At 39.2% G+C, this 15,511-nt stretch overlaps 1 protein-coding gene across 2 annotated transcripts in view; it reads left to right on the forward strand.

Moving 5' to 3' along the window:
- LOC118856829 (zinc finger protein 184-like) overlaps positions 1-15,256 on the forward strand; it is a 32,862-nt gene extending 17,606 nt beyond the window's left edge. Inside the window, exons 2-3 of one of the 2 annotated variants that reach the window (XM_036767354.1) lie at positions 5,867-5,912; positions 13,608-15,256. In XM_036767354.1, coding sequence (XP_036623249.1) covers positions 13,628-15,256 — 1,629 coding nt within the window. In that variant the 5' untranslated portion in view covers positions 5,867-5,912; positions 13,608-13,627. Of the gene's footprint in view, positions 1-5,866; positions 5,963-13,607 lie in introns of both variants that reach the window. The other variant, XM_036767353.1, reaches the window with a different exon arrangement.
- Positions 15,257-15,511: the final 255 nt, after the last annotated feature.

Here is a 15,511-nt window from a genome sequence, read left to right on the forward strand (position 1 = left end):
ACCTCTTGTTAATTGTTCAGTGACTTAAAATTGCCTCATTTCATCTCCAAATCGCACTAGAATTCTGTTGAAAACCAGTGTCACCTCCCTTTCCTTCAACATTTGGCATAGCTGATAAATAAAAGAAAATGAAATGGGCTAGTGGCTCAAATGACATTGAGTTGGAGGAAGAACACTATAAATACGAAGGGTAGGATAATCACATGGCTCAATGCCACACAGTGGTATCTGGTAGCAAGAGCCTTTCTGATCATTTAGGGTAAGTCTTCTCTAAATTAAAAAAAAAATTCCTCTTTGTACTTGTTTTAGATTTGCTTAGTTATTGGCTTTCTAATTTTTTAAAATCCATATTCAGTTCATTAATCTTCCCTTTTTTAAAATTAATATATGTTTTAGAGATGTGAATTTTTTCCCCCTGAAGACTACTTTAGCTCCATTCCAGAATTTTTGGGTATGTTGTTTCATTGTTATCATTTTCTTTGACATAATTATTGTTTCTGTGGGTTTTTTTATCCACTCATTATTTAGGATTTTATCGTTAAGTATCCATTTGGGTGTGATTCTTTGTTTGTGCTCCCTGAATTGATTACTATTTTTCTTACGTTTTAGTCTGTGAAGCACGTGTTTAGTATTTCTGCTTTTCTACATATTCATATTTGAAGGAATAAGGAATAATTTGCTATATTCTGCCCCAATACTTGATTAGTTTTTGTAAAAGTTCCATATGGTGCTGAGAAATACATATCTTCTTATGTAGTTCCATTAGAAGATACTATAAGCCTTTTAGCTGTAAATTGTCCAGAAATTTCTTCAATTCTCTATTTTCCCTTTTGTTCGTCTTTTTGGTAGACTTATCCAAAACTGATAAGAGGGACCTTGAAATCTCCTGGTATTATTGTATTGCCATCTATGTCATCTTGTAGTTCAGTTAACTTTTCTTTTATAAATTTAAATGCTAAGGCCTTTGGAATATTTATGTTAGTATCTATATTGGTTTGTTTTCCCTGGTTCCTTTTAGTATGATATTGTTTCCTTGTTTATCCCTTTTTAGTTTGTGAACGTTGCTTAGTTCTGTTTTGTTTGCTTTCTCTGATAACATTATTACAACTCTTGCCTTTTGGGGATTCACCTCACGCATGGCAATTTTTTTCTCCAGCCCTTCATTTTTATTCTACATATGTCTTTGGTGATGAGGTATGTTTCTTGCTAGAAACAGATTGTGGAGTTTTATTTTCTTATCCAATCTGTTAATCATTTTCATTTTATTGGAATATTTAATTCATTCATTTTTAAAGTTATGAAAGTTGGCTTTATATTTTCCTCCTCAAGTTAGGATTTTTCCCCTTCTTCCTCTGAAAACATACTATGTTGTGTCTTCAGTTACTTTAGCTTCATCTATTTTAAGGCAGCCCTATTCCTCCCACTGGCTTTCTTTCCTTCACCCTTAGTCCCTCACACACTCCCTTTTGTTAGCCCTTTCCTAAGTTTTGAAGTTTTATTTAATTTATTAATTCTTGTTTCTTTCTTCCTTTTGCCTAGATATTCAATTATTCTTCCCTTTTTTTCCTTCAAGTTAAGTAGTCAAGTAAAATCCCCCTTTCAGCCTGCTTTGATTTATCTGTTTTTCAATTTTCACTTTTTTGAACTTTTTTTCTAAAAAGGATCTTTCCCTCATTTTCTTCATTATTTATTTTCCCTTTTTCTCTAGTCTAGATTTTTATTCTTTGATTACCCTAGCTCATTTTGTGGTCCTTTGATTGTGGTCTTAGGGGCTGGACCTCAAAACTGTGGCCTCTTTACATGTTGGGAAATGCACATTTTACCTGCCTCACTCTCTGCCTCCAAGTGACTTCTGGGGAGGTAGAAATGGCCCCACCTGGGTGCTTAGTTAGCTCTGTCCGTCTGCTTAATGGAGTACCACACTGGCACACATACATATGTTCCAGTTCCCTTTGTTCTCAGTCCTCTCACTCACCTCTGTTGCAGTACATACTTGCCTGGGTCTCTCTGGTGCTATAACCTTCACAAAGAAGTAACAATTATGCCAGACACTGAAGCCCGAACCCTACCACCTCTCCATGCCCAATTGGTCTCCTACTTATAAGGACCTGACTCCTGAGGAATGCTATTTTGCCTAGTTTACTGATGGTTCTATCTGTGTGAGAGGCATAAATAGCTAGTCTTTAGCAGCCACTAATCTAGTAATAGGAAATCTTTGGAAATAAGGGGCCTGGAAAGTCTTTACACAGTGATTTGAATGCCCATCTGTAAGGCTGGTATGGGAGAGATAGAATGGGTTAGAGAAAATTTTCATCAATACTAATTATTGGGAAGTGGCCATGGGTCTGGCTAAGTGGTCTGGGAGCACAGGACTAGACAAAGATTCTCCCTTTTGGGGTCAGGATCAATGGAGGAATTTTGTTTATGTGGCATGTCAGCCCCCATTAGAGAAATCATATGCTAACCAGCCCAATCTGAGCCCTTACAAGAACAGCAGAGATTTGGAAGTGGGCCCACTGCCAATATAAACACTGATATGGTAGAACAGTTTTTACTGAACATGGGACTATATGATTCTTCCTAAGGGCAAGCAGCTATTCATGCCCAACTGGGCTCATTGTGCCAGTCAAAGCACCTATCTACCCCAAGTAGTCATCAACCTGTCTCCACTGGCAAAATGGCATTGTCCCATCTCAGATCAAGTGGTTTGCCCTTGCTAATCATCAGCTGCATCATCATGTACCCAACTGCCCAGATTATATGTCCAACCTCCCAGAAGCCATATCTATGACAAATCAACACTGCCCTAGGAAGGAGAAAAGCTTACTGGTCCATTGGTTTCTGGGATCCAGTCTTCAGGAGGGCCACTTTGATAACAAGACTATTTTTTTGGACATAGTTCCAACTGACCTTCTCTGATTCTTCCTTTCTCCTTCCCCACAATCACACTGTGTTTAAGGTCCTTACCCTCTGCATCCCATAAAAAGGTCTCCATACACTGTAGAGAAGGTGCCCAGTCCCCTTTAATTATCAGGATTGCTTTCCTCCAAGATGGGGATGACAACTAGTTCCCAGAAAAGGCTTGGGGGACTAGAGGTGGTGGTGTTGGAAGATGCTTGCTTTCTCATAGCATGGGGGAGGTAAAACTCTCCACCATATAATTCTTGTTGAATGTGAATTTACATGGAAGAAAGGGAATCCTCTAGCTACCTTGTTAGTAATTCTGAATCCCTGGATGAGGGTAAGGGAGAATCCTTATTTAGCCCCTGTGGACAAAGGGGGCAGTCTCTTCACAAAGACCTCAAAGGGGGAAAAGATTCCATATCATACTTTGATGTGGCTCTCAGTAAGGGAGAGATTTTGGTGAGTGAGCTACAGAAGGTCTTGGTAGCAACTGAGCTCCTTGGACAGGTTGCATACAAGAGGCTTATATGACCTCTTAGCCTCTTTACTACAGACGATCCTGATGTCTGATGAAGAATTGTTCATTATGTCAGAAGTGTTATGCGTGTGATGGCGCTGTCATTCTTGGTGCTGTTTCTGTTTATTATCGCCACCTTACATCTGGAGAAGAACATGTGATTGTGCTGGTGGTATTGTTGCTATCTGTTCTGTCCTTGATATTCCTGGTGCTGCTCTGACTCATTGTCACCACCCTGTGAACTGCAAGGATGTGGCATCACCCACCACCTGAACTAAGTAGTTGAGATCTAAGCCTTAATCTCTCTGAAAGGGGGGCCAGAAAGTTTAGGATTTCTGTCCTCTCCACTTTTTTCTTCTTATTTCTATTTCTTTATGGGTCAGCTAGATAGAGGGCTGGGGCTATAGTCAGGAAGACTCCTCTTCCTGAGTTCAAATCTAGCCTTAGACACTTACTACTGTGTGATCCTAGGCAAGTCACTTAACCCTGTTTGCCTCAGTTTCCTCATTTGTAAAATGAGCTAGAAAAGGAAATAACAAACCACTCCACTACCTTTGCCAAGAAAACCCCCCAAAAAAGGATCATGAAGAATTGGACATGACTAAATGACCACAAGAAAATCTAATTCATGGGACTTGATTAGCATATTTAATTGGATGGGTCATCTTTCTTGTTTTAACTTAAAGTCACAATATCCTTAGGGATGGTCCATGGTTTTGGATTGCTGGTCACTGCATGTCCTTCATTCTCGAAGAGGACCATGACATCTAGGTAAGAAACATATTGGCATCCAAACTCTTCCAGGCTGCCAAAATTGTCATAGGTTTTGCAACCTCTAATGAGAGACTTAATCTATAAAAGGAGAAGGTCATTTATATTTTGGGGCAGGAAGAAAAAAAGAAACCAGCAATAAGGGAGAAGGGAAAGAGGCAGAAATAAAAAAGTAAGGGGAGGGGGAAGCTTTTATGGTGTAATATCATGGAAACCAAAAGAGACAAGAGAATTTTAAGATCATATCCTACAGTGAGGTTTAAAGAAAGAAAGGACTGAGAAAAGACCGTTGCAATTGGTTATTAGGAGATTAATGATGATGGCCCTTGAGAATGAGCAGGAGCCAGATAATATAGGCATTAAACTTGATAAGCGGTGAACAAGTGAAGGTAGGAGATGTAGACTTCTAGTTTAAGAAGCATGACTTGGATGGGAAGATACATTGAGAGGAGGCATCAGGATTAAGTGAAAGTTTTTCTAAAAATTAGAGTGTGATTTGAAGACAAAGGGAAGAGTCTGCAGAAAAGGAAAGTTCAAAAATCAGTAAAGGTTAGGTAGGGAAGAACCCTAGAGATCATTATGTTCATAAAACGATAACTAACAGAAGATAGGATATAGCCCAGACATAACCATGGACGAGGACAGGCAAATTGTAAAGGCCCTCAAAGCCCTGGTGCGTGATGATTGGGTGAAGGACCTGGGGATGTTTAGCTTTAAGAGGAGAATGAAGTGGACATGATAGCTCGTCAAGGACTTAAAAGGCTGTCATTAATAAAAACCTGTGTTCTTATTTCCCCCAGAGGGCATAACTAAGAGCAGTGTGTGGAAGGTACAAAGAGGCAAATTTAACAATGATAATAATAATGGCTAACATGCACATAGGGCTCATTTTGTACCAAGTGCGGCACTAAGTACTTTACAATTATCTCATTTGGTCCTCACAACAACCCTGGGAAGTAAGTGATTTTATCTCCAGTTTCTAGATGAGCAAACTGAGGTTAAATGACTTGTCCAGAGTCATGTAGCTATTAAGTGTCTGAAGTCAGCACCCCATCCACTGTGCTGCTTGTTTTTGTTCATTCTTCATTCTCAGAGAGGACCAATCAGGAGGGTGATGTCTTGACTTGCAAGTGAACTGGATTTGAGTGAGGCAGACCTGTATGAAGTCATCAGCCTCACTCTCTCCTCCAGTCATCAGAGTCCAGACATAGGTCAGCCAGACTGGCAACGGCCCTCGATGCAGTGGAAGACCTTGGCCTTTTTAACCTAAGGTCTTTCCTAGGTCCCAGTTTATCTGAGGCAACACCTATTCGGTAGTTAAAGGTGAGGCCAGAATTAAGGCAAAAAAATGGCCTAGTTTGTCTTCATAAAAGAATCAGTCTGGGAAGGGAAGACCCTCAGAGTTTCTGGCCAGAACAGAAACAATTGCTTAACTTGATGGAAGGAAATACCACTGAAGAATTAGAGCTATTCCAAAGTGGAATAGGCTACGATGAGAGGTATTGGTTTCCCTTTCTTTGGGAGTTTTCAGGCAGAGTCTGGATGACTAGTTGTCTGATGTATTGTAGTGGTGATTCTTTTTTAGGTATGGGTTGGACAGTTGCTGAAGTCCCTCCCATTGTGAGATTTTATGATTCTGTGATTGAGCTATGACCTATTTTTCCCCCTGAACAGGGCTTCAAGTTTCCAAACCTGATGTAATATCCCATTTGGAACAAAGGTGAGATTCATGGATTCTGAAGAGAAATGACCCAAGAGGCACATTTCTGGGTGAGTCTGTGAGAACTAGGTGGAAATCACTATAAAAAAATATAGTCTAGCTATTACCTGGAGAAGTAACCACGTTGGTTGGAAAGCTCTTTTGAAAGCTTTCTTCATAAATCTTTATTGTCACTTAAACTTGTCAGCATTGCTTCCCTTAGTCTCAGAAGAATAAGTTCCCTGCTTCTCCTTTAAAGTTAACCCATCTATCTATATCCTATTTTCTCTTCTTTCTTGACTCCTCAGTGATTTAATTGAAAGACCTTGATGACTCATCCCTTGCTTTCTGGCATAATTAATATTTCCCTTTTCACAAATTGCTTCCTTTATTCCTTCAAATATGAATACCTTACCTAGCACCTTCTAGCAACTGCACAATTCCTTTCCTTTTCAATGCCAAATATTTCAGTAATATGGTTTATTTCTACTGTCTCTACTTCCTCATTATCCATTTCTACTTAAGCCAGGCAAGCTATATTCTACCACCAAAACTTAATTGAAAATACTCTTATAGACAATTAAATCAATCAGTAAGCATTTATTGCCTACTCTGTGCCAAGTTCTCTGTTAGGTCCTGGGGACACAAATCCAAAAGTAAGACAGTTGCTACCCTCAAGGAGCTTACCTTCTTCTGAGGAGCAGAGGGAATACAACCCATTCACAGGTAAATAAATACACAATGTGTACAAAAGAAAATCTTCCTGTCTATTTCTAACAACTGGGGGAACCAAGAAAGTCTTCTTTAAAGTAGGTAGCACTCAAAGCTGAGCACTGAAGGGAGATAGGGGTTCTAATAGGCAGCTATGAAAAGAGAGAGCATTCTAGGGGGACAGCCTATGCAAAAGCAGGACATGGAATGTCACATGCAGGGAACAATGAGCAAGTTAATTTGGCTGGAATGTACAGCGTGTGAGGGGAGGGGAGTTTGTAATTTGTCTGAAAAGACAGATTGGAACCAGATTGTGAAGGATTTTAAAATACCCAATAGAGGAGTTTGTACTTTAATCTAGAGGCACAGTAGAGCTCCTTGAGCAGAGGCATGACACAGTTTGATCTGTGCCTTAGGAATATCAATTTGGAAATTTTGTGGAGACTAGACTGGAAAGGGGAAGAGGGTAGGTGAAAAAAGGCTAGTGAGGAGGTTAGCGCAATAGTCTAGGCAAGAGGTGAAAAGGGCCTGAACTGGAGTGGTTGTGGTGTAAATCATGGGGGGAGGTGGCTGTGAGAGAGATTGTAAAGGCAGAAGAGACGATCTGGTAATTGATTGGATGGAGAGTGTTGGTTGTGGAGGGAGTAAAGAGTAGATTGATCGATCGACCCCTCTATAATAAAACACCAAGCAATTATTAAGTGCTTATTAATTTAGGTAGTCAAGGTACTAGCCATCAATCGATTAATTAATAAACATTTCTTAAGCCCCTCTATGTGCCAGGTACTGTGCTAAGGGCCGGAGATATAAAAAGAGGCAAAAAAAAGTGCCTGCCCTCAAAGAGCTTACAATCTAATGGAGGAGACAACGTGCAAACAAATATATACAAAGCAAGCTATGTGTAAGATAAATGGAAATTAATTAAAAGAGGGAAGGCACTGGAATTAAGAGGGGCTGGGGGATTAGCAGGTTGAGGAATCAGGAAGAACATGGAGAAGGAAGTACTTGAGTTGAATCTTCAAGGAAGCATGGATTCTGCAAGTTGGAGAAAAGGAAGGTGTACATTTTAAGCATGGAGATTGACTAGAGATGAAGTGTCATGTGTGAAGAACAAGGCCAGTTTGGATAGACTATCACTATAGCATACAGGGAGGGAAGTAATGTGTAATGAAGCTGGAAAGAAAGGCTAAAAAGTTAACATATTTTATCCTAGAGGCAGTAAGAGAGCCACCAGAGTTTATTGATTAGAGGAATGTCATGGTCAGATCTGTGATTATAGAAATCACTTTGGTAGCTGTTTGGAGGTTAGATTGTATTGGAGAGAGAGGTAATAAGAGCCAGAACTAAGATGGTAGGTTTTTTTGAGTAGTAAGAAGGGGGAAGATATAATAGATGTTTTGGGGAAGAACAGTAATCTTTGGCAACTGATTGGATATACAGGGTAAGGGAGAGTGAGGGGTGAAGAATTTTGCTCAGGTGACACAACTGAAAGAGTGCCAAAGTTTGACAGAAATATGGAAGTTCAACAAGGGGGTGAGTTTTGTGGGATAGCAACGAATTCAGTTTTGGAAATGTTGAGTTTGAGATGTTTATAGGACATCCAATTAGCTTTGTCCAGTAGCAGTGATGTGGGACTAGATTTCAAGCATGAGACTAGAGCTAGATATAGATTTGAGAGTCACCTTCATGGACATAATCATTAAACCCATGGGAGTTGATGAGGTCAACTAGAGAGAGCATGTAGAGAAAAGAGAAAAGAGCCAGGACAGGGCCTTTAAATATACTCAGGGGTGTGATATGGATGATGATGCAGCAGAAGACACTGAGAAGAAGAGATCAGACGTATGGGGGCACAGCTTTACTTCTGCATTTACCATGCTGACATACCAGTGTCAAGGGAGAAAGTCCTGATTCCTTGTGCACTGGCTTTTTATTTAGGCCACCAAGACGATACATTAATGGTTCAACCATTACTCCTCTGGACTAATTAAGTCAGAGGACAATTTCAATACCTTTTAAGGAAAAATTAGTCTAGCTTGCAAAGGGTAGGGCCCTAGGAAATGCTAGCCCAACTTGTATGGATAGGGAACTAGGAATAGTAGTTCAGCCTACACTTCAGAGACCTCATAGATACTCCTCCTTTCACAACCCTACAAAGGGTAGAGTAATGAATGAGAGGAAAGAAAGTAGAAGCAAGAAGTGAAGACTTTGTAAAAAAACTTCTCTTAAGGGGCAACTAGGTGGCACAGTGAGTAGAGCACCGGCCCTGGAGTCAGGAGGACCTGAATTCAAATCTGGCCTCACACACTTGACACATTTACTAGTTGTGTGTGCTTGGGCAAGTCACTTAACCCCAGTTGCCTTGCCTTCCCCTCTCCAAAAAAAAAAAACCAAAAAACTTCCCTTAAAATTTGGCTACAAAAGGGAGGATACATGAGTTTATTAGGGTCTATTGAAGGTTTTTAAGGCTGGGGAACACTTGCAGTCAATGGAGAAGGAGTAAGTAGTTAGGCAGAGATTGAATGATTAGAGCAAATAGATCATTGAGAGGGCAGCCTGGTAGAGAAGACCAGAGGAAATAGGACAAAGGAAACATGTAGGGATGTTGACCTTAGCAAGAAGGGTCAACTCCTTATCTGGAGAAGAGAGCAGAAGGATAATGTCAAGGGCTTTTGAGAGGTAGAGGAGAAAAGAAGGTGATCATGGCAAATGACCTCTATTTTCTCAGTAAACTATAAGTTTATTATTTATTATTAATTAGATATAGATATATAGAATTAATTACAAATATATAGATTTATTAGCATTTAGTTCTTCAACTGAGAGGATGTGAAGTGGGATAGAGAATCATCAATTAAAGATGAATGAATGCTTTGCTACAGTGAAGACCTAGTTGGGGTTAGTGAACACAAATTTCTAGTGCACTGAAGTCAGCTTGTGACTTTCTTCAATTAGGTTCAGTGGCATGTGAGTAGGAATAGAGGAGAGTGTTGAGAGTAATGTGAGGTTGATCTTTAACAGGCATGAGTAGTAATGGTAGGGGATTGGAGAGTAGAATATAGTGTGAAAGTGAACTAGTTCACTATAGAGTCTATAATAAGGAAAAGGGAGCAAAATGAAGGAATGTACAGCGTGTGAGGAAGTTTGAGGGGGTAAAGGGGCTAGAGGTAATGATGAGGAAGAATAGGTTTAGGAGGGCCAAGACATAGGGAGAGACAGAATTATAGGAGGTTATGATCAGATGGAGGAATGTTAGAGTTTTGTGGGGGGTTTTAATCATGAAAATGGTAGGTAATGATAAAATCTAAGATTTAAGGATTACAATGAGGCAATGAATCTGGGTGACTAAAGATGATAGAGCTCTCAACAAAAAAAAGTAAATTAGAAATATGTGAGGGTAGGAGAGAGTAATGAATTTGGTTTTGGGAATGTTGAATTTGAGATATTTAGGAGGCACCTTGTTGGAGGTGCCCCACATGCAGTCACATGCAGTTGATGAACAAGATTTGGGGATCAGGAAAGAAATAAGGGCTGGATTTGTAGACATCAGTGTTGTCTTCACAGAGACAATAGGGGAACTGATGAGATTACCAAGCAAGAGAATGTAGAGAGAGAAGAGGAGTGAGCCCAGAATAGAACCCTGGAGTGCACCCACAATAACAGAAGACATGATGCTATTATATAGAAAAATGAGGAGCAAAAAGGATTTTTCCCAAGGAATTTAGATATGAAAGAGGAGAGATGTGTACGACAATCATCTGAAGGCAAAGCGTTTTTTTTAAGGTTAGGGACGATATATGTGTGTTGATAGGCAGCAGGCAATAAGCCCCTGGATAAGGAGGGGTTGAAAATTAAGGAGAGTGCTATCATGTTCAGTGGGGCAAGCTCTCAATGGAGAAGGGAAGGAATGGTATCAGATATTTTGGAAGATATGTACTCTTCCAAGATTTTATCATTAATATTTTACAAAACTAAACTAAAAAATATTTTAAGCACTATAAAAGTAACTGTCTCCATACATACCAAGGTAAGGTTTTTTCATACATTTCTTTTTTCAGATCCTTGCTTTTGGTCTTGCTAGTCCACCCTCTTCTCTACCACCAGCAGCCCTCCCCACCCTCACCCTCTATTCTACAATATTCTGCTCCCTCCTTTTTTCTTATATAAATCCTAGCAGTCTTGTAAGTTCCAATTTAAGCTTTCATGAAGGGCTTCTCAACTACCCCAGATAATATCGATATCTACCTTCTCTGAAATTTCTGCTATTTCTATGTGGTCATTTCCACACAATCTCCTGCTTGATTGATGTATATTACTTATAATTCTTTTTATTAATTCCTCACTTAGATTTTCAGAAAAGAGAGTTGTATTTTGTGTCCCCAGTGCTGAACACTTAGTAGTTGCTCAGTAAATACTTGAATTTTTTTTTATTAACAGTACATGGAGAAGAAATAATTCTCTTTCCTTTTTGCTGGGGCCACCTATTCCATAACATTTTTTCTTTTGTCTTACCATGCAACTGTTAATTAATTTGTTTATTTAATAAGTATTTATGAATTAATTATATATTTCAGGTGCAGGGTCAAAAAAAAAGGCCCTCTTCCAAAGTTATCAATGGATTGGAAACCTTTGATATGTTAAGAAGTGCTGAACTAGGAGTCCAGATATCTGCATTGTGTGACACCTCTGGAAATCCTGATTTCCTTATTTTTAAAATTAGCATTGCAATATTAGCCTATCTTCCTCAGAAGACTGTAGTAAGGAAAGCGCTTTTTGTAAACCTAGAAATATAGAACGGAAATGCAGGAATGTGTGTTGCTATTATTTTGAAGGCATTAAAAGTACTACTAATGTTGGTAACTGAAGAAAGAGACTAAGTGTTCAGAGAGGGGTGAATAAGAGAAGTGAAATAATGGAGATGTGAAGACTCAGAATGGGGGAGTGGAACCCCTAAAGTGGTGAAGCATCACCGCTTGAGATTGGTGAGCCTGGAGAGAAACTGAGGACTTTTCCATACAGTGTGGAGAGGAAGGTTGAAGTTTTTAAAGCATGTGTAATTTAGGGGAATTGATATTGAAGACCATATTCCTGGGAGCTACCACGTTAAAGGGTAAGTGAATATAAGAAGAACGGTGATAACCTAGTACTGAGAGGTCTACTTTGGATCCAGAGAGGGAAAACCTTGCTTCTCCAGTGATTAAAAGATCTGAGAGAATTAGTTCTGCCTTTGGATTAAAGGTTGGAAGAAAGGTTGGGATAGAAAGCAAACTGTAAACTGTGAAAGCCTGGTGTATATGTGAACCTGTGCCAAACTAAACTGAGTAAAAATCATCTATTATATAGCTGTGATTTAACTAAGATGATGGAGTGAAGATTCTCTTGCACGATAATAAAAGAGTTTACACACTTTTAATAGCAGACCATGTTGTCCTGAAATGGACAAACTATAGGATTATCAAGGAATTAGTGAAGAAGGGGGAAGGACTGTGACCCCTACACACAACTTTATTTGCTACATCATAGTAGTAGGAAGTTAATTATAGGGTAGAAGAGTTAGCTCAGAATCCTTATGTTTTGTGTTTAATTTCATCACAGCTCTGCATTAGCATATTACCTTTCTAGGAACTCAGAGACTAGGTTGGAAAGCAAGACACTAGTTGGAAAAACATACAAGAAGTACACATGCAAGGCAATTAGTGCCAAAGTAAATAATACAGACTCTTAGTATGGGGTTCTGAGAATAGAACTCAGAATAGGAAGCAGGGGTTATGGAAAGTTTTTTGAGGAGGAGTTTGGACTCGAGAAGGAAAGGATGAATAACATTTGTTTAAACGTGCTGAAAGCAAAGTGAACAATTTGAACAAAGGATTGAATAAGCATGGTATAATCTAGGGACATTGAAGAGATTAGTTAGCCTAAAGTGGGTGGTCTATGATAGGCAGAAAGTAGTGGGATATAAGTCTGAATAGGTATGGTGGGGGAAGAATTGGTTTTTTATCTCATCAGCAATGGTGAGATGCTATAAAATCTCTCCTATAGTGTAATATGAAGAAAATAGCACTTTAGGAAGACTCATTGGTAGAATGGCATCCATAATATATCAGTTAGCAGCAGACTGGCCAGCTAGAAGTCTATGAGAGCAATCTGGGGACAAAAGCATGGCCTAAGATACTCTTAGGAGGCAAGACTACTTTCCTCATTCTCCAGCATTCCCTCTGATTAGCTTGACTCTTCTGCCTTAGTTCTTTACATCTTAGATAGCTTATCATCATTCTTCATGAACATCAGATTAGCCATCCACCAGTTCAGATGGGGATTTCAGGAACTAAGAGTCCCATTCTCAGTTGATCTAAATGTGGGATTTATTGATAGTATACAAACTGATCTACCGTAGTGGGCAAAAACCCTGACCGACTGCCTTTTTACCACTTGCCTTCAATGTTAGTTTTGATTTTGGAGATGAAATCACACACACAATAGTGCCAAGCAGCTACCCTTCTCAGAAATGAAGTCTGATTCCGAGTGAACTAGGGAGGTTACGGGTAGTAATGTTTTATACTGAGGAAAGAAAAGAGAGCTTGGGCCTTTTACAACTTGTCTAGGAGGGTAAGACCATAGCCTCCTTTGAATATGCTAGTTACTAATAGTCTAGTTAAGGAGAAACAGAAAAGTTGGTAGAATTTTTTTTGGCTGCACTTAGGTACTCACCAGTCATTTTAATAATTATTTTTGTCTATAGAACCTGTTCTCACTCCACCTTCTAGATGAAGGCTTCAAGTTCAAACAGACTACATCAGGTTCCCCTCCTATGCCTTCTCTTGATTGCTTACCGAGCCTCAGCTTCCCCTTCCTTTACCTCCCCAGATTACCAAACTATATCTGAGAATTGTTAAAGACATCTTCAGTGTAGTCAGCACTGTCAATTTCATTATCTCACTATCACTAGAATAGTTCCCTTTCTTCCGCAAAGGAAAGTGGAACATTTGCATTTTCAATTTCTTTCAGATTGGAAGACACGGGCTGAGATGAAGCATTCAACTTCAAAGCAATACATTTCCAAAGAATCATCATTCCAGGGCATAATAATGGAAAGAATTAAAATGGATGGATCTTGGAATTCTGAGTTGGAAGAAACTTTGGAATTTGAAGGTAGTATAGAGAGCCTACAGGGAAAACCCAACAAGCTACTGCATCAAGTGATAATGCATAGAAAAACTATAACTTGGGAGAAAAGCCCTGAATATAATGAATTTGGGGAAAGCCTCAATCTAAGTTCAAACCTGGTAACACAGCAAAGAATTTTTACAGGTGAGAAACCTGATAAATATGATACACATGAAAAGAACTTCAAACATAATTTGGATACAACTAAACATCAAGGAATCAACACAGACAAGAAATCTTGTAAATGTAGTGAATGTGGGAAAGCCTTCAGTTACTATTCAGACCTTATTCGACATCAGCGAACTCACACTGGAGAGAAACCATACACATGTAATGAATGTGGAAAGGCATTCAGTGATCCCTCACCTTTTATTCGACATCAGAGAATCCATACTGGAGAGAAACCCTATGAATGTAACAGATGTGGAAAGGCTTTCAGTGACTCATCAACCTTTATTCAACACCAGAGAATTCACAGTGGAGAAAAGCCTTATGAATGTAATGAATGTGGGAAAGCATTTAGCCAAAAAAAGCACCTTATTCAGCATCAAAGAATTCATACTGGAGAAAAGCCTTATGAATGTAGTGAATGTGAGAAAGCATTCAGCCAGAGGACCCAACTTATTCAACATCAGAAAACTCATACTGGAGAGAAACCCTATAAGTGTAATGAATGTGGAAAATTCTTCAGCCGGAGCACACACCTTACTGAACATCAGAAAACACACACTGGAGAGAAACCCTATAAATGCAATGAATGTGGGAAAGCTTTCACTTATCGCTCAACCTTTATTCGGCATCATATAATTCATACTGGCGAGAAACCCTATGTATGTCATGAATGTGGGAAAGCCTTTAGTCAAAACTCTATCCTTACTGAGCATCATAAAACTCATACCGGAGAGAAACCCTATAAATGTAATGAATGTGGGAAAGCTTTCAGTTCTTGCTCCTACCTTAACCAACATCAGAAAACTCATAGTGGAGAGAAGCCTTATAAATGTAATGAATGTGGGAAAGCCTTTAGTTACTGTTCATCCCTTACTCAACATCAGAGAGTTCATACTGGAGAGAAACCCTATGAATGTAATGAATGTGGGAAAGCCTTCAGTTGTTGGTCCAATTTTAACCAACATCAGAAAACTCATACTGGAGAAAAACCCTACAAATGTAACGAATGTGGAACCGCCTTCAGTCAGAGCACACGTCTTACTCAGCATCAGAGAATTCATACTGGAGAAAAGCCCTATGAATGCAATGAATGTGGAAAATCTTTCAGTCTAAGCACTCGCCTTGTTGAACATCAGAAAACTCATACTGGAGAGAAGCCTTATAAATGTAGTGATTGTGAAAAAGCCTTCAGCCGGAGCACCCACCTTACTGAACATCAGAAAACTCATACTGGAGAGAAACCCTATAGATGTAATGAATGTGGGAAAGCTTTTACCTGTAGTTCATCCCTGGTCAGACATCAAAGATTACATGTTTGAAAGTAAATGTGTACATGTAATGAATATGGATGAAAACTAAAGTCAGGCATCACTTTCTTAAATATTTTAGTCAAGCGACCTAACAGAAAAGTTGAGCTGATTAAGAACAGACTCTCTTTGCATCTAAGTTTCCTTGTACAGCCCCTACTGCCATATTTCATGTTGATAAACCCTTAAGAGTATTTGTTGATTCATTCTTTGATTAAAGTAGCTTTGTGTAGTAACCCAAGTTAGAAGGGTCACTTAAGAACTTTA

This window comes from Trichosurus vulpecula, chromosome 7, assembly GCF_011100635.1.
Source record: "Trichosurus vulpecula isolate mTriVul1 chromosome 7, mTriVul1.pri, whole genome shotgun sequence".
NCBI classification, from domain to species: domain Eukaryota; kingdom Metazoa; phylum Chordata; class Mammalia; order Diprotodontia; family Phalangeridae; genus Trichosurus; species Trichosurus vulpecula.